The 24,199-nt window shown below is 33.7% G+C and overlaps 1 protein-coding gene across 5 annotated transcripts in view; it reads left to right on the top strand.

Annotated features, from left to right (window-relative positions):
* The window catches only part of LOC111052952 (RNA-binding protein 25), a 42,636-nt gene extending 18,674 nt beyond the window's left edge, over positions 1 to 23,962 (top strand). For all 5 annotated transcript variants that reach the window (XR_005573300.1, XR_005573299.1, XM_039443032.1 and 2 more), the window contains 3 exons: positions 2,536 to 2,792; positions 14,930 to 15,173; positions 23,583 to 23,962. Coding sequence is in view for 3 of the 5 variants with exons in the window: in XM_039443032.1 (XP_039298966.1) it covers positions 2,536 to 2,792; positions 14,930 to 15,173; positions 23,583 to 23,623 (542 nt within the window). In the remaining 2 variants the exon portion in view is untranslated. The remainder of the gene's footprint in view (positions 1 to 2,535; positions 2,793 to 14,929; positions 15,174 to 23,582) is intronic.
* Positions 23,963 to 24,199: the final 237 nt, after the last annotated feature.

Below are 24,199 nucleotides of genomic sequence, written 5' to 3' on the forward strand. Positions count from 1 at the left end.
GATACTTTTCCACACTACTCCTGAATTTGACATGAAATAGCCTATTTTGACGAACGACAAAAAACAGGGCTTGTCATATCAGATGAGGATTATGGTTAGGGAGAAGTTAGTTGAAGGTCAAGTTAAGGTTAACTATATTACCGTATAAAAACGTATTTGAGAACGTTTCTGGGGAAATCTCAAATACGTTCTAAAATAGTTCTCAACAACAGAATACTGGAACAGGTATCACATTTCAAATATTTGGGATGTGATATTACATACGAGGAGGACCATGACTTGAATGCAAAAATTAACAGATTCCAGTACGAATGCGGAGCTATTAACAGAACTCTCAAAAATAAAGCCCGAAAAGAGACGAAACTCAAATTTTTATGGCCGTCCCTACACCTTAGTATGGCTCTGAAACCTGGGTATCAAAAAGAAGGGAGTGGAGCAGGTTACAGGCGGCCGAAATGAGATTTTTAAGGTGAGTGAAGGGATGCACCAGAGAAGACAGGCTTTATAATATCGATATCCGTAGAGAGCTCAATGTGATCTCTATACCTCAACGAGTTGACGAGAATCGACAATAGTGGAGAGAAAACGTTGAGAGAATGGGAAACGGAAGAATCCCGAAAGCTGTCATTGCTTACAAGCCAGAAGGGAGGAGAAGTATTGGCAGACCAAGAAAAAGGTGGGAGAATGTTTGAAGGGGAACAGGTATTAATGCCTACCTCTGTAAGAAGACGACGACCGTATAAAAACGGTAATATAAATTAAAAACATTTATTATAAGAAGTTCCATCAAGTTAACTATATTACCGTATAAAAACATAAGAAGTTCTATTGTTGGTTTTTTCCGCCTTTTGGACGTTTCTCCACACATTTCCAAGTGAACTTAGAGCCGTATTGAATAACAGTTTCTTAGCAGGTTCACTTCTATAAGTGAGCTTGAACTTGAAACTGTATTCAAAGACTAATTTAAAAAGTAAATTTAAGAAAGTCACTTGAAATGTTATGCTAAGGCATTTTGCGTGCAATAGAACGGCACAAGTGGTCTTAATTCATTGCAACTGTCATAAAAATGTGTTTTGGAACTCATAACTGTTAGATAGGTTCCTGCAAGGATCTTATTCTCCTCTTAAAAATTATCACACTTCAAAAAAATCGAGTCTTCTTTGGAGCTGATTTTCCTGAAGATCTTCAGATCATCAGCGTACATCAGCACATGACAATCAAGATTTTCCACATTGTCATTCATGAATATACTGAATAGTAACGGTCCAAGATTAGAGCCCTGAGGAATGCCAGATGTTGCTAGAAAGCTCTTAGAAGTAGCTACTCTGAATCGGACTTGGAATGTTCTATTGAAGAGATATGATGTTAACAGTTGATTGAAGCTGATGTTGGAGAGTTTCGAGTAGAATGGAGTGAGGCATCTTATCAAAAGCTTTTTCAAAATCCAAGTAGATTACATCAATCTGATCCTGATTCTCTACACAAGGTCCAACTACAGAAAGTTTGATAAATTAGTTGCAGTAGATTTACCTGGCATGAATCCATGTTGACATTCTGTGATGGTGGTTTTTACATTTCTGAAGATCTGTCTGTAAACTACTCTTTCAATTATCTTTGCAAATGGCTTCAGAATGGAAATAAAATCTTTCAGGTATAAAATATTTTATAGATTTAATCTTATTTAATCTTGTTGCGGCAGTTTTTAATACATACCCCGCAATAAGTTGATATGCAGTAGCCTATTTATAACTCAGTTGAAAATGAATTGAAAGAATATCCAATTAGGCTACAAAAGAAATAAGATGGGAATAATAATAAAGTCAGCTCGAAAACTTCTCATTGTAGTATTATAGTTGCCGAAACGCCGAACTGAAGGCTGGAGCGCTGTATGTCTCGTAACCTTGTTGCTCAATTAATTATTAATGTCATAATTGGTGCATTTTGTTAGCTTTCATGTTATTTGAAAGTAAACATTCAAAATTGTGCTTATACTAATGCTAATATAATATGATATAAAAATGACTTCAGTGCAATCTATAGTATATTGTACAAACCCATTGGTTGTGACTGCCATTACTGATTTCAAGCCAAATCTCAAGTAAGCTCTTTTGAATAGGGACTTTTTTGTCACATCAGTTTTCAGCTGGATTATTTTGTACTTTCCATTGCGGATGATGCCCACATGAACATTTAGCTTGTGCGTGTGATTTGATGCCTACAGGCGGCCAGGTAGCGCAGGTAGCTTACTTAAGGGAGGGACGTCTCTGTTAAACTGGCCGGCCGGCAATTGGCTCACTAAAGTTGAGCCAACTTGAAATTGCCTATGAATACGACTCTTTTAGTCCTTCTTAGTGATTTCACTTATGATTTACTGAACAACAGTTCATAGCAAAAGCTCCAAAGTATTCTTCATGAAATTATGTTGTTTGGAGGTTCTATGCAAAGTAAAACTGCAATAGTACAGTCCTGTACTTTATTGTATCCTGAATTCCATGTATTACATTCAATATCGATTAAATACAAATGTTTTTTCAGGATCTCCTGGTGCTAGCAATAGAAGGCCATCTGATAGAGATCAGGAATTTGATCGGCATCGTGGCGATAAAGAACAGTGGGAGAGAGAAAGAGGCAGAGAAATAGATGTGGATAGAAGGAGACGTCCAAAGAGTAGGGAACGTGATGATGACAGGAGAGAGCCGAGACCCCGTGAGGGGAGGGAAGAGGGGAGGCCACCACGCCGAACAGATGACAGATCAGAACATCGTTCCAACAAACATTCCGACTATCCACAGGTACAGATGATGGCTCATCATTATTTTTAGCATCTCTCAAATTTTATTAACATTTTTACAGTATTGTTATAGTAAAATTCAGTTCATATTTGGCAGATTATGAATGATAACATTACTAAATGTTGAATTATTTTTCTATCATAATTTGTAATTTTCTAGTGGTTTATTTATTGTTATTTTGTTTATTTTATGTTAGAAGCCTCTCGCTGATGACAAAACACGCTTGATGAACATGATAAACCATCATATTATCATCTGATAAACATGTATGTTTATGAAAAACAAATTAGGCTATCTTTTCTGTCCTACCTTTTACAGCCTTACTGCACAGTTGTAGTGGCCGTTACACGTGACCGTAGAAAAATTGAAAGTCAACATTTTTACTTGTTCAGACTATATATATATATATTATATATATATATATATAATATATATATATATATATTATATATATATATATATATATATGATTGCTTTGATGGGGTTATTAGTGGTATACAGGAAATGACGGAAATCCAAATGAATAACTATTCAAAATGTTACATTTTTTTCGACTTTCCCATTATTCAATACAATATCATCCAAGGACCACTTCAAGTTTACATACTGTGCAATACTCATAACAATAACAACTCATAATATGAGTATTGTACAGTATGTAACTTGAACCGGTCCTAGGATGATATTGACTGTTCACCTCTAAGAAGCAAGCCCATCAAAGCAATCATATCATCCTGATGCAGAAGACAGTGCTTGACGGCTCTCCCCTTTTTTGGCGATTTATCCGTGTCTGGGTTGCGTGTGTGAACACATGCTAGTACAAGTATATTTTAGTCCAGGCAATGAATGCTCAAAAGGGGGTATAAAAAGAAAAGTTTGGAAGACAATTTTTGACCCCGCAGTTCTGTTTAGGGTAGTAAGGAGGTGAACATATCAAAAGTCCCCACCCCTACCCCCTGTGCTAAAGGGGTGGGGATGGTTCAATGTTACCATTATTTGGTTTCTCGCATGTAACTCGAAAACTATGTAACTTACAGACATAACTGTTATATACAAAATTAAATCTTGAAACGAAAACTTGAACTATTGAAATAATACACCATTTCAAAGAGAATTTGTTGGTCTACAAACCTACGATGAGCAAGAATTTCTACGATGCATTTTTGGAGAGCTATATGTCCTGAAAGAGCAAAAAATTGGATAAAAACACCCCCTTAAAACACCCATTGTCAAATGATCAATTGCTGCAGCATTGAAAATTTCACCCCCTACATTAAAAATGAAACGAAAACTTGGAATACTGAAATAATACATCATTTCAAAGAGAATACAATGCTCTACAAACCTACACACCTTCAAGAGCGAATATCTCGGGAACTATTGGGAATATCGCTAAATTCCACTGAACAAAAAGTGTAGAGAATTTTCATCCAGCTTCATTTTGAATAGTTATTTATGACAGTTGAACACATTGTTCTCAAGATATGCGCGTGGAAGCATGAAAAATGCAACTTTTAAACCACCCTCATTCCCTTAGCACATGAGTTAGGAATGGGGACTTTTGATATGTTCTCCTCCTAACTAACCTCAACAAAGCTTCAAATGTTGATCAAAAATTGTGTTCAAAACATTCCCTCCAAATTCCTTTGTCATTGGTCTATTGTTGCAAAACTGGAGATTTCACACTCAACACTAAAGCTGCTGCAACAGTTGTAGGGAAATGCGTAAAAGTGTGAAATTATACATAACATTGAAGAGAATTCAGTGCTCTATAAGCTCATAATCAGCATGGATTTTTCCCATCTATTTTTAAAAAGTTATTTGAGCAAAAATATAAAAGATTGGCGGCAAACGTGTTTTTTTTTTTAAATGTCATACCTTCAAGAGCGGGTTTCTCAAAAACTAGAGAAAATATGGGAAAAGTAGTGAGCTGAATATTGTAGATATTGTAGAATTATACAAGCTTTAATTCAGTATATAACAGTTACGTCTGAGTTTCATAGTTTTCGAGTTATATGCGAGAAACTAAACAATGGTACCTTTGAACCACCCCACCCCTACCCATTGTGCTAAGGGGGTGGGGACTTTTGATATGTTTACCTCCTTACTACCCTAAACAGAACTGCGGGGTCAAAAATTGTCTTACAAACTTTTCCCCCTATTGCCTATCCTTGACTGGACTAATTAGAGAATTGGATGTGTGTATGTGCAGGTGCACGTCAGTTCATGCATTGAAACATGTTGTGACTTGTCATACTGAATGCAACCAGCAAGTGCATGCGTTTAGTGTGAGTGTTCATACTGCTCTTTTCAGATTTTTTATGACCTCGCGTGAACTTGCAAGCAACTTGAACTTAGACGCATCCGATGTGTTCATACCTTCACAGTCTAATCTTTTTGTTGTACTGTAACGTGAATGGCTATCCACCATATTTATCCTGGGCTAGTCTAACTGGGATAATCTTTAAACCCGTATGTTAAATAATAATCATCTCATAATAATTCACCCTCGTACAAGTAAAAAGCTCATATGGGCATCATCCGCATTAAAAAAAATAACAGTATAACCCAAAATCAACCAGATCGATTAAACATATTAAAACATGGTTGTATTTAAAGATTAAACTATCAGCTAATCTAGTCTTTCTACTGTGTGAAATGGTTCATTCTAAAAAGTCCATTTATGTTCAATTGCATATTATGATTTTATTACAACGAATGGAAAGGAAGAAGACAGTGATTTTAGAATATAACTCGACTGTTGATACAACTTTCCTATATTAATAGTGCTGGAACAACCTTATGTCTGAGAGCAAGAGCATAAGGCTACACCAGTACTGACATTCATTATCAAATTGTTGCTTTAGTACTTTGTAGTGTCAGTCAATATACCTAGAATGTATTCTAGGTTCCTTGGTGTCAGCTATCCTGTTTCTAATATCAGGTGTTGTTCTCTCTTCACGAGTCTTATTTTTTTCTTCCATTTTTTTCATAGAAATTATCATTGATTCTATCTTCATTCTATAATAATGATTTTTTTTCTAGTAATTGATCTTATTGAGCATAGATTCATAGCCACCTCTAATACAAGTTGTTTTTTTTCTAAAATCGATGAGATACTTGTTTTGTTGTAACTATGCAATTAACTAGTGACCCTCTGGGTTGGAGAACTCGCTCAAGAACTTGCTGTTGTAATCTTTGAAACCCACAACTTTTAATTATTATTCAAAATAATAAATTTATTCAAAATGGCGGCTGATTGAAGTTTGAGTTTTTAAAGAAATAATTGATAGATTTCATTCAGCCGCCATTTTGGATAAAAGTATCATAGAAAAATTTTTATTGATTCGATACAATGATACATGTACAAATGTGAAGCTGACTTGCACCGAGGTAGAATCAATTTAATCTTAAATAATTTGAAATATATTTCAAGTTGTTAGGCTTCATTAATTCATTGAACACCTATTTTATCATTATGTGTTACCAGAACCTATTAGAATTATGTAGATTGCCTTTAATGAATAAATTGAGTTCCATGTAAATGTATTATTTCCACCAAACTCCAAAATAACTATTTCAATGTGACTTTTAATTGTTCAGTCAATATAAAATAATTTTGATTCTGCAGTAACTTATACATAAGTGATATCAATGTAAGAAAGAACAGATTATATACTTCTAGATGAATGTAACAATATTGGAAAGATGTTATCCAACGGTATTTGAATACACCCCTGACTGTTACTGTATGGAGTACCACCAGTAATTTATAAGTTTTCAATTCGTCAAAAGAGTGGTTATAGATAAAATAGTGTACTCAACGGTTATAATCTTCTCCTATCTCTATTTTTTCTCCTTATTATTGTTCATCTTCTTCCTGCCGCCAAAGTGCAGTACTTTATACCTGGCAATAGATTTTTAGAAATAGAAGCATTTGGTTAACTTTGGTTTTTACGCTCAGTGAACATAGTCTATGAGCAGGGTAGTTCTACCTGGACACCACCGATGACAAATTGACCGGGCTTTCCAGAAGTACCTAACGGGAAACATTTGCTTTGTTTCATGGAAGCAAGGCATTGTAATACTGAATGAGTATTTATAGTTCTATGAAGCAAGGCCTTTTGGTTCTAATACCCGAGACGTCAGTCTGCAGATTGTTGTTATGGAATGCAGAAAACTTCTTTCACCAACCTTAGACAATAAATGCTGTTTCAAAAGATTGAAAAGATAGCATGCCGCTTCCAAAATCTATGGATATATATATATATATAACTATATATATATATATATCTGTGAGTGTAGCGTAAGGGACACACTATTATTCCTCACCCACCATATAGCATATCGAACTCTGTCACTCCCACTCAACCACATCACTCTCTTACACATACCCTTTCCTTCGGGCTCACTCTCTCTCACTCTCTCTCTCTCTCTCACATGATAATGAATTAAAACGCAGATTTCTGTCTTTGACACTAATATCATGCTTTAGTTAGATCAATAATGTTTTAATTGCCATCTAAATCTAGGTGAACTATTTGTAACACATAACTAATAATTAAAACCACCCTAAATAAACCTGATTAGTCCCAACCGATATGGTTTACAGTAACTTTAGGGACATGACAATAAGACAATAATTGTGGGTTGGAACGTAATTTTGAATATTTATTATAATAAAATGTAATCCCCTTTTTCTGGTGCTCCAAACTCGTTATTTAATAATAAACCTACAGTTTAAGAGCCATCACTGATAAATATGTCACTAGTAGTATAATACAGAAGAACAAAAATCATAAACTTATTCCAGACACTTTCTCATTAATTCTTAATTCTCGTATAGCCTATGTGTGTGATAACGAAATTTGAATTTGAATTACAACATTTTTTGAAAAATATACAGTTTTGAATTACGTGCTTATTCTACGAAAATTGAAACCCCTTTCTTAGCTGGCGTCTAGGAAAAGAAATATATTGACCGATAAATACAAACAATTTTGATGTAGATTAGGCGAATAGGCCGTCTAAAGGATTCAGCTTATAGTCTGTTATACAATAAATGAGCAATTCAATTCATAACATCTTAGTAGTCATCTTATGAATAGTGTTATCATTCATCAAATCAGTCTTATCAAGTCATAATTATCATCACCCAGTACAATTGAATAAATTAAGTGATACATTGAAAAAAGACATAAACTATTTATAAACTCACAGCACTGAATATCATATTTTCAACAATTTGAAAATTATTTACGGAACAATAAGCATTTTCATTCAGAATTACATTTAGTGCGTTTTTTAATTTATTCAGAGGCAAGTTTCTTCTAATATAAGATAAAGGCAGATTATTGAACATGGAGTACACTAGATAGGAATAAATTTCAAGCTCTTACTCAATCTGACATTAGGAGTTACAATACTCTAGTAGTCCAGATAACAGTAGACCCACTGAACATCCTTTGCAATGTGGTAACGAGAATATTCAGCCACCTACTAGAAATGCTATCTACTAGGAATAAAGTCATTGTAATAATATCAGGGCTTTTATAAAATGTTTGCCAATGGCCCCACTAAGAAATCTGATCAGGCTGGTTGGAGACTCCAATCAACCATACATTACATTACATTACCAGGGCTACCAGACATTGTTTTGCAGTAGTCGTACTATTCATAATGGAAAAAGTAGAACTTTGATATGAAAGTAATGAACTCACTCCGCTACAAATAAAATCTATTGGTGTGCTAATCTAAATGTTGCACTACTTCAATCCTGTAAAAAATAATACGGTATAATACTTATTCTGAATTGATGGAAGCCCAAGTCCCATTGCGCTTATGATAATTTTAATGTACTTTATTAACTCAGTAAGTTCAGAAAGTTATTGCTCAGTTGAATCAGAGCTACGATTAAAAATGATTTGGGAATTATCAAGTGGCACTTTTTGTTTTTCACTGGGATTTTCATTTTGTAACATGTAGAGACACTTGTAGAACAACAATCTGTTAAATTTTTATGGGAAAGTTTTATGAGGAAAATAAGTTTTTCATTGACATTATCATCCGTAACTCGGAACGCCATGATAAATCTTGGCTTCTAAAGCTGCGTTTACACCAAAGTTATTCACGAAATGTCAATAACTTAATCCTCACAGATTATTATAGATTGAATGGCACATGAAAAACACATATGTTCATCATGTGTATGATAAGTTATGTTCAATCTAATAGAATCTATAGAATCTATTGGTGTTGATGCAGCTTTACTCTGTGACTGTCTGGAGTTAATATTATATCAATTTGAATTTACAATTCGAGACCGCAGCTCGGAAAAAGAAGAGATGATTAGCTCATAATATCGGGGACCGAGCTTCGCTCAGGAGTACAAAAGCATAAACAATTTATTACGAAAGAAGGAATTATAATGAAAAACCATTTTGGCCATGTGGTTTTTAAGAAGCGGTGATGAATAGGTCAGTGGTAGGCTATTTGGCTTTTATATATTCCATTTCATATTCATATTGATTACTCTTTCGGGTTGAAGGTTATATGTATACGTATTAGATATATTGGAATAGTTATCTTGGAGTTTGGTAGAAATATATTACATTTGCATAGAACTCAATTTATTATTTATTTATTTAAGTTATCTTCTATCCAATTCTAATAGGTTACCAACCCATCCCTATCTTATATGATAAACCTTCAATCATAATCATATACCTGCATGATTAAAAAACAGCAGACATTCAATTTATTAGAACAAATAATGGAGTGCCTTCAAGTTCAGATGTAGGCAACACGCCTAACTTCTTCCTACATTCGCTACCTTGTCTCTATGACACTGACCTTGCTTCTGTGAAACACCTTGTTCCAGTGGGAACTTGCTTCTGTGAGACTGCCATTTATAGCGCTACTACTTTGGACGGAGACCTTGTCTCTATGAAACTGCTTGTCTCTGTGGGAACTTGTTCCTGTCACACTGCCATTTATAGAAATACTTGCTCCTGTGAAACTTGTCTCTGTGACACTAATATCGTTCAAAACCACTACTTGTCTCTGTGAGAACTTGTCTCTGTGAAACATCCCCTATTATATCATAGAGAAACAATAGCGTAAGTAGATATCCATCCCATGGTATAGGGCGTTTATGTTGCAACTTTTACTGTTATCTCAAGCCGACTACTGTCGATTATTGTCGATTTTTACTGTTTTGTTGGGGTGAGAGTGTATGAACGGCACAGTATGAGAGACTAAGAGCGTCACATAGCTTCACGGGAAACAATTACGTGGACTATCGGCTTGAGATAACAATAAAAGTTGCGACATGAACGTCCTATACCATGGGATATCTACTTACGCTATTATTTCTCTATGATTATATCTACAACAGTCTCCAGTTTATTCAAGGGTTCCCATACATAATGATCCACTCTGTATATTTGTAAAGATTGCAAACCTTCAAGATCTTTGGTATGTAATAATCTTCCGGGTGGTCCTCTCAATGGCCGATATCAATTCCAAGTAGGTAGGCTACTCTAACGCTGCATGTGCATCTTTAAGGTGTTTGAGTTAGACCAAACGGTGCTTCGTTCAGAGCCACGCTCACTGACCGGTCTCATCGTTCACTCACCGATCAGTGGCTTTCAACGCAACCAATGAAAGAAAATCAATGTTGATCTGGTGCTGACTTTATGACATCACTCACCATTGTTTGTTAGCTGTATGACTCTACACTATTAATATACTACTACTTCTATTATTAGCCTACTACAGCATTAGAATGTGATCTATATTTTTTTTATTGTAGTTTTCTATGTATGTGTATGTTATGTTATATATATTTTTATTGACGGCAAAAATTCAATTCCATATTTTTTTATACTTTTTCTGTTATTGTGAACTATGTTAAGGTTCGACTTCCTCCAAGTTTAATCTTCATATCGGGGCACCGAGCTTCGCTCATTATTTTTATTTATTGATAAACAGAACACAATTCTCTAAAATGATCGTGTTTATATTTCACAGCTGGCTATATGTCAGCTTATGAATTTCGGGGATGCGATATTTTGATTTTCCACAGAATCACTCGCTCACTTTTTACTATCCACAGACGACGAAAGTCTCAGCTGTTTCAGCCAAGGATGAATTATCCGTTTAATGTCGTTCAGCGAGTTTTCCCAAGGATGAGACCTAGTGCAATCGAATTTTTATATCATAAACCTACTATGTTCCAAATTTCGTGAAAATCGTTAGAGCCGTTTTCGAGACCCGTTGAACAAAAATAACCATATAACCAGATAATATCGGGGCACCGAGCTTCGCTCGTTATTTATTTATTGATAAACAGAACACAATTCTTCAAAATGATTGGGGAAGGACAAACAGGCACAGCCCAAAACTGTTTCTTCCCCGAACTTTGATTTATACACTATAAATGGTCTAAAAAGTAGGTTATGTTTCATACACTTGAATTCAGGTCCAATTTTGAGTCAACATATTTAAGAACAGAAAAGTTCAAATTTAGATTGTTTACAAACCAAATTGAATAACAAAATAACACTCACTAATCACTTAAAACTGTAAAATAATTATTAACTTTGAATATTATGATATACTCTAATTTAGAGTGATAAACCATGTCATGTCAACAAATCGATTATTTTGATAGAATTTCTAGATTATATTTCTCGCGAGATACGCTAAGCTGATTGAATTACTACACAGCTGATCCACACAGGCACACGCATCTTCTGTTATCGACAGACTACGAAATTATACAGACATCTGTTCTTCCAAGGATGAATCATCCTTTTAATGTCCTTCAGCGAGTTTTCCCAGGGATGAGACATAGTGCAAACGAATTTTTATATCATTAACTTACTATGTTCCAAATTTCGTGAAAATCGTTAGAGCCGTTTTCGAGATCCGTTGAACATAAATAACCAGATATAAAAATATAGAAATTCCTCGCTTAATATAATAGGATAAAAATAAACAGATATGAAAATATAAACAGATATACAGAAATTGTTCACCTTATATAATAGGATATGCGGGATTATGTTTTATCATATAGAGTGTTTTTAGTCATTACCCAGTTTTCAATTTAATTAATTTATAAAACGAAAATTCCGTTGTATTGAAAATGTATAGTTGTTGTATACAAAAGATATAAAGGGTGATTCTCAATTATGGTAAAATAATTTATAATATGTGATAGAAGAGGTAAAAATAAGAAAAAAAGTTCTTATAAACATATATCCATAAACGCTTCATTAGCGAGCTATACAGAGTGAAAGATTTCACCCGGAATTCAGTTCCTCTGGTGAAATACACCAATGCTGAATTGATAGGGACTAGTTTTTGAAAAACTTATGGTGGATTCATATGGAAAAATATCTGAAAAATTGAATAAAACTAGTCTGGAAGCTGTAGTGTGAGTAGTTATTGAGAAAAAAGTTGAAATATGCAAAAAATCCAAATAGAAAAACACAGACTTCTACGTTTGATGCCCAATAACTTTCTTTAATGACCAGTAAACAAATATTTTTTGCAATAAAATTGTAGAGAATTTAATTCTGAAAAGAATTATGTAAGCTGTGTAAAATAAATTTAAATGAAAGTTGAATAAAATGTATTCTTATGTAGTACATTACACCACAAAAACTTGCTGTTTCATAAGGAGAGAACTAATAACTCATAGGTTGTAGCTGATTGCAAATAAAACATGGATTTAAATAACAGCTGTTCCAAAAAGCTGATTTATTTTGTTTTAAATAAGAAAATATTCAAAAGAAATTATCAGCTGAAAATTATTTTCAGAAATATTTTAGCTAACTGTTGAACAAAACAACAAACTGTAAGTCAGGCCTACTTTAACCGCGCTGTGTTTTTTGTTTAATCAGCTATTTGTAACCATTTCACTTTGCTTTTGTGTTAAGTGTTAACTTTTTAAAAAATGGCAGGTAATTTTAGACATTATTCATACTCCGAATTAGCTGAAATGCATTTAATGTTTGGAATGGGACACTGTAATGTACCGTACGGTACTGAAGCAAGACGTTTTTATCAAGAGAACTTTCCTAACCGAGTATGTCTAAGTTCAAGGTTTTTTGCCACTATTCATCAACGTCTGTCTGAAACAGGTTCTTTCATGTCCAAAGAGCATATTTATGAGGCAGACCCGATCTACTAGGACTGTTGAGTTAGAAGAACATGTTCTTAATGAAGTTTATGAACATCCAGAGAAGAGCACGAGAGAATTGTCAGTGCAGTCTAATGTCAATCAATCTATTATTTGGAGGATACTAAAAGAGCAACAATTACATCCATACCACCTCCTGAAAAAGCATACTCTATTGCCACGAGACTGTATTCCCCGTGCTGGTATTTGCCGATGGTTTTTAGAAAAACTTGTTAACCCAAACTTTTTAACAACCGTTTTATTTACCGACAAGGCACACTTTACAAGAACAGCTATCGTAACGTCCACAACCAACATATTTGGGCAGATGAGAATTCTCATGCCATCAATCCTAGTCGTCCACAACATCATTTTCCAGTAAACATTTGGGCAAAAATCATAGGAGATCATCTACTTCTGTTTGAGCTTTCTCCCAGGCTTAATGGCATAATCTACTTAAACTTTTTGAGAGAGGAGCTATTTATCTTACTTGAAGATGTACCTCTTCAGTTGCGCTAATACATTTGGTTTATGCATGATGGAGCTCCAGCACACTTCAGTGTTGCTGTTCGTGAACACGAACACCTGAATCACAGGTTTCCAAATCAATGGATAGGCCGAGGTGGGCCAGTACCATGGCCAGCTAGGTCACCACACTTGAATCCTTTGGATTATCTTTGGGGACACTTGAAAACCTTAGTATACAATACTCCGATTGATACAATTGAAGAACTCCGATTAAGAATTTTGAACTTAATAGGAATGATAAAGCAGACTCCTGGGATATTTGAACGGGTCCGACAATCGATGAGAAGACGTCTGAACATATGCATTAAGAGCAACGGAGGTCACTTTGAACATCATCTTTAGTCTTTTGGTATAAGTTTTATGTCATTTAGATTTGTTACTTTCATATAAAAATAAAACTTTTCATAAAAAACGGAATATTTTATTTGCAATCAGCTACAATCTATGAGTTATTAGTTCTCTCCTTATAAAACAGCAAATTTTTGTGGTGTAATGTACTACATAAGAATACATTTTATTCAACTTTCAATTAAATTTAGTTTACACAGCTTACATAATTCTTTTCAGAATTAAATTCTCTACAATTTTTATTGCAAAAATATTTGTTTACTGGTTATTAAAGGAAGTTATTGGGCATCAAACGTAGAAGTCTGTGTTTTTCTACTTGGATTTTTTTGCATATTTCAACTTTTTTCTTAATAACTACTCACACTACAGCTTCCAGACTAGTTTCATTCAATTGTTCAGATATTTTTCCATATGAATCCACGATAAGTTTTTCAAAAACTAGTCCCCAAACAATCCAGCATCGGTGTATTTCACCAGAGGAACTGAATTCCGGGCGAAATCTTTCACCCTGCATAGCTCGCTAATGAAGCGTTTATAGATATATGTTTATAAGAACTTTTTTTTCTTATTTTTACCTCTACTATCACCTCTACTATTAAATTATTTTACCAAAATTAAGAATCACCCTGTATAACTTGATATTTTATTACTCATTTCTTAGTTACCAAAGATTATTAAAGAATATGCTCAAAATGTACACCCATTGAAATTATACACGCTTTGATTATTTTCACCCCGATATCCATGTTCTATGGTAAAAGACATTCAGTTCATAAGACTGGAATCCACACAGAATGTTACACCGTTCAAGGATAATCAACTCGCACCGCCTATACCTATTGAGTAGGGCTACCAACTTTGTGTGACAAAACAAAATTTTCATCTATTAGAAATAAATTATCACTCACTGGAAATAGGGTAGCAGGACTAAAAAAATCACCCTGTACTATTGAATATTTACTCTTGGGAACGATAATAATAATAATAATAATAATTTAACGATACAATAATAATTTATTGGGAACATAATATTTGGTGATAGAAGTTGAAGATTGAACATTTTTGTTAACAGGATGAGGGTGAAGAAGAGGAGTATGAAGCCGGCCCCCCCGGCCCTGCACCTCACCACTTGCGGGGGGCTCGCGGAAGGGTTGGTTGGGGAAGAGGAGGAATCATGTTGAGGGGCGCACCCCGTGGAGCGATGAGGGGGGCCCCCATGATGCGCCCCCTGGCCCCATTCCCACCCCACCAACCATTCTTTCCGCCACCAGTGAGACCGATGCCACCCATCATGCCCATGAGAGGCTATCCGCCACGTAAGTCTTCTCCAGAGGCCTATTCAAGGAACAGGACTTCCTGGCACTAGTTGCGCAACTAAATAATTATATGTTACGTTCAGTTTGTAATGTTTCAGTGGCCTGCACCTTGAGCTACATTCTTCTTCATAATATGGCTTCCTGGATTCTGTACTTGTTTTTATTGTGAATTGGTTCATTCCATTAACATAGCAGTTTTCAAATTATTCCAAGTTGAAATTTGTTGTAGAATTCCATTTTTGTCCAAAAATAACGACAAATTTTGTACCCATGTCTAATCAGCGACAATTTTTCACTTCTGACTAAAAATAGAGTAGAAAAGAACTAATAAGCTTCTCAGGATAATCAGTCCAAACGCTTCCATGAAATTATTATTTTTGAAAATTTCTCATTTCCTTACAACTTTCTCAGTTCTGATACATGGAAGAATAATGACCAGGAACTAACTGCTTATTCTCATGATTCAGATAAACTTTATGACTATCTATGTCCAAACTCTTACTGTACTCTAATATTCTAATTATGGATTTTCATTATATCTTACTTTGTTAAATTAACATTGTGACTCAGAAATCACTATTTTCAAAAGAGAGTACTGAACGGTCTGCCGGCTGTCTTTTCTGTCTTTCTTGCCCTTGAAGAAGTATGAAAATAATGCTGATTATATTTTTAAAATAATGCTGATTATATTTTTAAAAGGTTGTATTGTTTTTTCCATTCATAAAAACTGTTATAATAAAGAGTGTTAAAACTAAGAGAAGTTCCCCCAGGTACAGAACCAAAAGTAGCCATGAGAAGTGAGTAAGCTAACCAACCCATGAGTATTTCATTTTATATTAGCCCTATCCACTTTTAAATTCCATACAAGATCTATAGAAAGATGTCAAGAAATGATTTCGTGGTAACTGTAGTCCATTCCTATTATTTTTAATCTGTTGAATGATAGCTCAAAGTGTGGACTTACCTGGCCTTACTTGATGAATTTGACTCGTCTATGGTTTCAATTTCTTACATCTTATTTACGTCGACTATTTGTTAAGTTATGGTTGGTCATGTATTTGTAAGAAATTAATATGTTTAGTAAAATAGTCAGCAATGATTTTTAAAGTGAAATTGGATTATTTTAATTTTTTGGTTGATATTATTCTGATGATAGTATGTTCAATATGCATTGTATTTCTAAAATTTAGCTATTTTAGTTATGTAAAGGCTGGCCCTTTTAAATCCATCATTTCATCTGATAAATCAAAGAATTGTAAACAACATTATTTTATTATAATAATGTTACTTATTGTTCTTATTACTGAACTTGCATTGAATATTGTTCAAGCATTGACATTGTGATATTTCAAGCATGTTGGGCAGGGAATTATTTGATTTTCATGTACTTCTTGGTTATGAGTCATTTGAAAAATTGTATTTTCATACCATAATTTTGGTGGAGTTTGATTCTCTTGATATTATCGCTACCGTTGAGCCTGCTAAGTTATTTAATCGTTTTCAGTTTCATCTACAATATGCTTATAAAAAGCTGCTTATAATTATATGGAGAAAGGTAGATACGGAAAGTTATTGGCGGCCAGTGCTTTTAATCATGTTAGTTTCCATTTACCAAATAAGATTGGTTGGGAAGTGACGTAATGAAACACTGGCCGTTATTATGACCTCTCCGTTTCTATATTCCCTGTCTATAAGCCGCTTCACATATAGGATGAAAGACTTTATAATTTTATCTCTTAGTATTAGATGTTCTTAAATTATTTTCAACGTTCATATTAGGCTACTTGATTCTTTTTAACCAGCTGGAAGGCTGAATAGTACGGTTTTTTATTCTATGCAAATAATTGAAAAATATTTCTCATTCAAAGGATAGAGCCGAACTGTTTCGATTATTAAAAACGTGTAAATACATTTTTAGCTAGCTGGATCTTTTAATACTGGAACATTTAATTCATTTTGGTAGTTCGTATTTAAAGTACTGAGATATAAATTATTGATGATTAAATATTTTAACAACGTCAGTTGCCTCAATCAACTAATAAACGTAATCTATTGTCCTTCATGCAATCATTGATTCATGCAATTCTGCAGAGATTGTAATCTAATCGGGTTTTTCTACTGGTCGCCTCTTATTGTATTCAAGAAACGGGGTTTTGATACAGATACAATTGTTATAGGGGGTTGATGTTCTTTTAGTGTTATAAATAGTTATGAATAAATATTGTAAAGAATGCGATGAAAAATATGAAGCGAATAAGATTGGTAAGCAGATCGACAAATGACATATTTGTTTGCAGCATTGTTAGCAAGTAGCGAATAAAGTTATCTTATGACAGGTTGCATGATTCTGGTAGCTCATTTTCTAGCACAGCAACCAATTTTTGTTGTAGTTTTCTCCATCTTTTTTGGTATCTTCTTAGAATCGTACTATTATTCCTTCTCAACAATCTTTTTGATTTCTTTAATGAAGATAGGTTTCTGAGTAGGAGAACCTGACTAACTTATTCCTTTCCTTGTAAAGACAAGAAATTGATCTGTTTGTATTGCCAAATTTTCTCATCTTGAATGAGAATCACATACAATCTTATTGTATGCTGTGTGAACGTCATTCAATTACTGTGGTTAAGCTTTTTTAGAATAATTAAGGTGAAATTTCTTCTTGAGTCTATGAAACGTCTTTTCTATTGAAATACCCTTCATGAATAAATTATTAAAGTATTTCATATCCATGTATCGAAGATATGGCACCGCCAATCTTGTATAATTAACTATTGTAGTAGATTAAGATTTACTTGATAGTGGACAAACTATATATAATATTAAGATGTATACTATTAAGCTATTTGGGCGGATTGTAGTCCGGGTTTCTCTTGGTTCAACTATTGATTTGACTGGTTGTAATGGGATTATGGTTAGAATAGAAGAAGGTGTTAGAGTGCATGATAATGAATGAAAAGTAGCATACTGAACTCATTTGGCTAGTAACAGCACTGGCTCAACTGCTATCTGCTTACATGTATTCGTTTTCATCTTTAACGTTGGCGCTTGGGGTGAATTGGCGCTTTGGACAACTGTGATGTCACTCCATGCAAACCATGAACAATTCCTGCAAAACTAACATCCATACTTGTAATGAATGGAGTGGTATGTTGTGGAACTATATCTGTGCAGTGTGTACTGAGTATTCTAAATTAAATAAGATCAATCGCACGTATATATTATGTTAACGTTCAAACTATTAGTTCACGTGATAATGTTTAAACGTTTTGGTGTTTGAAAGAGTGAATGACTCTTGAAAACTTAGATAAGTTATAGATTTAGTTGATAAACAGCACTGTCCGAATACAGGGTGATTCATAATTATGGTAAAATAATTTAATACGTGATAGTAGAGGTGAAAATAAGAAAAAATGTTCTTATAAACATATTCGCCCGGAATTCATTTCCTCTGGTGAAATACACCGATGCTGAATTGTTTGGGGACTAGTTTTTAAAAAACGTATGGTGGATTCATATGGAAAATATCTGAAAAACTATATAAAACTAGTCTAGAAGCTGTAGTGTGAGTAGTTTTTGAAAAAAAAAAATATTCAAAAGAAATTATCAGCTGGAAATTATTTTCAGAATATTTTAGCTCACTGTTGAACAAAACAACAAACTGTAAGTTAGGCCTACTGTAACCGCGCTGTGTTTTTTGTGTTGAGTGTTAACTTAAAAAAAAAAACAAAAAAACTTTAGACATTATTCATACTCCAAATTAGCTGACGTGCATTTAATGTATGGGATGGGACACAGTAATAGAACTGAAGCAAGACGTTTGTATCAAGAAAACTTTCCTAACCGAGTATATCCAAGTTCGAGGTTTTTTTGCCACTATTCATCAACGTCTGTCTGAAACAGGTTCTTTGATGTCCAAAGAGCACATTTATGCAGGCAGAACCCGATCCACTTGGACTGTTGAGTTAAAGGAACAAGTTCTTAATGAAATTTATGAAGATCCAGAGGAGAGCACGAGAGAATAATCAGTGCAGTCTAATGTCAATCAATCTATTAGTTTGAGGATCCTAAAAGAGCAACAATATTACATCCATACCACCTCCAGAAAGTTCATACTCTATTGCCACGAGACTGTATTCCCCGTGCTGGTATTTGCCGATGGTTTTTAGAAAAACTTGTTAACCCAAACTTTTAAACAACCGTTTCATTTACCAACAAGGCACACTTTACAAGAACTGCTATCGTTAACGTCCACAACCAACATATTTGGGCAGATGAGAATTCCCATGCCATCAATCCTAGTCGTCCACAACATCATTTTCCAGTAAACATTTGGGCAGAAATCATAGGAGATCATCCACTTCTGTTCGAGCTTTCTCCCAGGCTTAATGGCATAATCTACTTAAACTTTTTGAGAGAGGAGCTATTTATCTTACTTGAAGATGTACCTCTTCAGTTGCGCTAATACATTTGGTTTATGCATGATGGAGCTCCAGCACACTTCAGTGTTGCTGTTCGTGAACACGAACACCTGAATCACAGGTTTCCAAATCAATGGATAGGCCGAGGTGGGCCAGTACCATGGCCAGCTAGGTCACCACACTTGAATCCTTTGGATTATCTTTGGGGACACTCGAAAACCTTAGTATACAATACTCCGATTGATACAATTGAAGAACTCCGATTAAGAATTTTGAACTTAATAGGAATGATAAAGCAGACTCCTGGGATATTTGAACGGGTCCGACAATCGATGAGAAGACGTCTGAATCTTCAAAACCTTCTTGCATTAAGAACAACGGAGGTCACTTTGATCATCATCTTTAGTCTTTTGGTATAAGTTTAATGTCATTTAGATAATATGTTACTTCCATACAGGAATCAAACATTTCATAAAAAACCGAATATTTTATTTGCAATCAGCTACAACCTATGACCTATTAGTTCTCTCCTCATAAAACAGCAAATTTTTGTGGTGTAATGTACTACATAAGAATACATTTTATTCAACTATTATTTAAATTTATTTTACACAGCTTACATCATTCTTTTCAGAATTAAATTCTCTACAATTGTTATTTCAAAAAATTATATGTTTACTGGTCATTAAAGAAAGTTATTGGGCATCAAACGTAGAAGTCTATGTAGTTTTTCTATGTAGATTTCTTGCATATTTTAACTTTTTTCTCAAAAACTACTCATACTACAACTTCCAGACTAGTTTTATTCAATTTTTCAGATATTTTTCCATATGAATCCACCATACGTTTTTTAAAAACTAGTCCCCAAACAATTCAGCATCGGTGTATTTCACCAGAGGAAATGAATTCCGGGCGAAATCTTTCACCCTGTATAGCTCGCTAATGAAGCGTTTATGGATATATGTTTATAAGAACTTTTCTTCTTATTTTTACCTCTACTATCACGTATTGAATTATTTTACCATAATTATGAATCACCCTGTATAATTTCCTTCCAACTGCTCAAGCAGCTTGGCAACAGTCAACTGTATACATCAAACAAGAATGATAGTAAATGGAAATCTGGCGTTACCATAAGAATTTGTGTCATCAGCTACGTATTATGCTTCTAAAGTTGCATTTTCGTTTGTGTGTAAATTTCCGCAGTCGACGATGACAAGCATTGTTGACATCCATATTGTCCAAATTTCAAGTGTGCTAAAACAGCTAATCAAATAACTTTTCATTATTTGTGAATCGAATATTTCTAATAATATCAACATACTGTCATTTAAAAGTATAAAAAAGTATAAAAAAGTATAAACTCAACCTCTCCCATTAAAACATAATTGAACATAATCTTTTAGGTTATTTAGACAAATTGAAATCTACCCAATCTGAGATCCTCACCCTGTATTGATCGACGACGGCATTTACACATAAACGAAAACCCAGCTTTATGCTTTATCTCTTGAAGATACCAGAATGTGGTTGAGACAAGGCTCTCCTTGTATTGAGGCAACGATTTGTAAATCGATTGGATGTGGTGTGCTAACAGTTGGAAGCTGACTTGAGTAAAACGGAATTCGGCAGTAAAAACACAACTTTCGCTAGAGGAATCTTACGTGTATCTTTGAAGAAAAAAACCACGAAGATTAGTTCATGATATTATTTGATGTATTAACTGTCAATTAAGAAACCAAATCTCATTACTTTGTGAGTTTGATTATTGGAAATTAACATTATTATAATTAAAATGTTTCTCTTACCAAATTTTTTTAACTTGCTAGAAGCCGCCAAATACTTCAATTGAAACTCTCATGGTTTTTATTGTTTCATTACAATTCAATTTTCCAATATGAGAGATTTTAATATAAAACAAACACACTATTTGCAGAAGTATCAACTTTGTTTAGTACAAAAATAACTTGATTTTATTATTTCTAAAAATTGATTTTGAATTGAATACATTCCTGCATTAACAGTGCGCGTAGATCCCACAAGTTGAATGCAATCTATGCAAACACATAGCGCTCTTCGTCATTGACAGAAATTCACGTTCTATATTATGTTATTTGAAAAATAATTCAATTCTCTCTTTTCAGGGCAATAACTTTTTACTTTTTTAGTTTTTACAATAATTCCATAATTAACGCAAAAATTGAATATTTCAAGTTGAAAAATTTCTAGATATATTTGGACGGAAAATTTGAAAACTGGGAAAGCCAAATACTGCTATATTGAATACTTTATCAAATGACATCCAATGCCATACTTTAACTTCTTTTTTGTAAGAAGATCCGATGAAAACCGTAAACTTGATGTGTTTCACAAAAGAAGCATGAATCAACTATACTGTATTTACATTGATCTTAGGCGACATCACTTCAATATGGCTGACTGCTACTGCAAACTTTTGAATAATAATAGAAATTATGACAATTGTTAGATGCCCCATATTTACTGAATCAGTATTTCATATGTGATTCATAGTCATTCAATTATCTAAATTGATATCGATCACATCAATTCTAGAAGTGGTAGTAAATGTGATGTGGGAAATAACAACCTAAGACCAATTTTATGAACGTTACCTTTTACTTTCTTGAACATACTTTCGCAACTGAACGATAAATAATGACCTGCTTTAGGTTTGCAAGAATGAAATGAAACAAAAATCTAAGAAATGAATCTGCAGCTAATTATCGCAGTTCAAGTTCCAAAAACACATCTTTGTAAGAAACAATTTATTAAAAAAAATTAATTTGCAATTGCTAAAACTCACTGAAAATTATTCAGTTAAATGTGAAAGCTTACATAATTGTCATCCCTATTTATCTTTAAAATCTAGTAATTCTTGTGAATTAAATTACAACATGAGTAAAGCTTATGTTAAGTAAATAAGCTCCAAGTAACGTTCATAAATATGGAGCTTGATGTAATGTCTTTGGCAGGGTTCATTAACATTATTTCAATTATACGAGTAGATGAAGCTCTTAGTTTTAACATTGCTGCGTTTTTTCGAATTTCTGGATATTTTTTATTGGTTTAAAATTTGTGTGTGATACAAGGATTCAGAATTTATCTACGGAATTTAGAAACTGGGTTAGAATTTTAATAATTTCCCTAATTGTTAGTATGATAAAACTTATTTGCTCTATTAACTTCATATGGAAGTTGAAACCCCACGCATCAAGATAAAAAAAGATTCATATTACCCGCGTAAACAAACTCATTTGTTCTATTAATTTTATGTGGGTATATTTATTTTTCTAGCTGGAATCTCAGCACAAAGTGTGCTGGTTTATATTATAGTAAAGTGTAGCTGGTGTAATAAATTATAAAGCCAGAATTTTTTTCAAGCCTCGGAGATCGTTTCTGAGTTCTTTTTTTGTATTACTTGGTCAATTAACTTGATTTTTAAAGTATTTTATTTTTCACTTTGATCACTAACTATAACTTGATTTTTGCTGTCTTCTTCCTTGTGTACTTTCAATTATTTTGCTGTCTTCTTCCTCTTATTATTCACATACAATAGAGCTTGTGTAACGATAACTTGGGAGAATCAATTCTTTCTTGGAAATATATCTGTAATTTGATTAGTCCGTGTAAATAAAACCCCTTCTGAATCCTTTCAACTTTTGGCCTTGGCGCTTTTTTTATGATTTATGTTCGCTTTTTCCACTTTGATTTCATCTGTCATTCTAAGGAAGATGATTAGATCCTTCCTAAAACATTGTTGCTGTGCGACACTAATCATTTTAAATGCTTATTCTCTTTCAAACGTTCTGATTTTTTTCATGAAATTGTTCAGTGCACCAAGTTGTTTTATCCACATTTGTTTCCGTTATTGGTTTGAGTGAATGTGTGCAATCTTCTGTCCAAGTTATTGAATGGTCGTTCATTGAACAACGGGCTTTCAATCTGTTCAACATTCTGAATTTTATTACAGGATTTCACCATCCTCCCTTTTTCCGCCCATTCTTCATGTAAAGAATGAGGAATAGTAGAGGAAGAATGAGAAACCAATATAAAAAATATTCGTGGGGTTCGTCGAAAAATTACCAAAAATCGTCGAAAAATCAAGTTACCTTGATGCATAATAATGGATGTATATAATTCATCTACGATTATCGAATAGTGTGGTCTATAATACACCTAGAGACAATATTATTTTTTATTTCTACTCATGTTTCGAACTTTCAAGTCATTTTCAAAGTGAACCTAGAGACAATTATTTTTCTTAGTTTCAAATAGTTATTATGTACATATTACTATTAGTAACGAACTATGTACTTGGAATAAAAAACCAGATAAGGTGATTTTGTTTTCGATTTTTATTTGTATTATTCTGTTTTATCTTATATATCCATAACCTTATCGAATATTGGATAATATGTAAGGTCATTGATTGTGTTTGTTCACGGTTAAATAAATTTTTTAGCTTCTAGACAGACTTTTCAATCGATTCTTCACCCATCGAAAATCTCATGTTCACCTTCCAAGTAATGACAGTTTTAGTGGCACCATGACATGCTATAGACTGATTTGATATTGATATAAATATTA

The sequence above is a fragment of the Nilaparvata lugens genome, chromosome 1 (assembly GCF_014356525.2).
Source record: "Nilaparvata lugens isolate BPH chromosome 1, ASM1435652v1, whole genome shotgun sequence".
Lineage (NCBI taxonomy): Eukaryota > Metazoa > Arthropoda > Insecta > Hemiptera > Delphacidae > Nilaparvata > Nilaparvata lugens.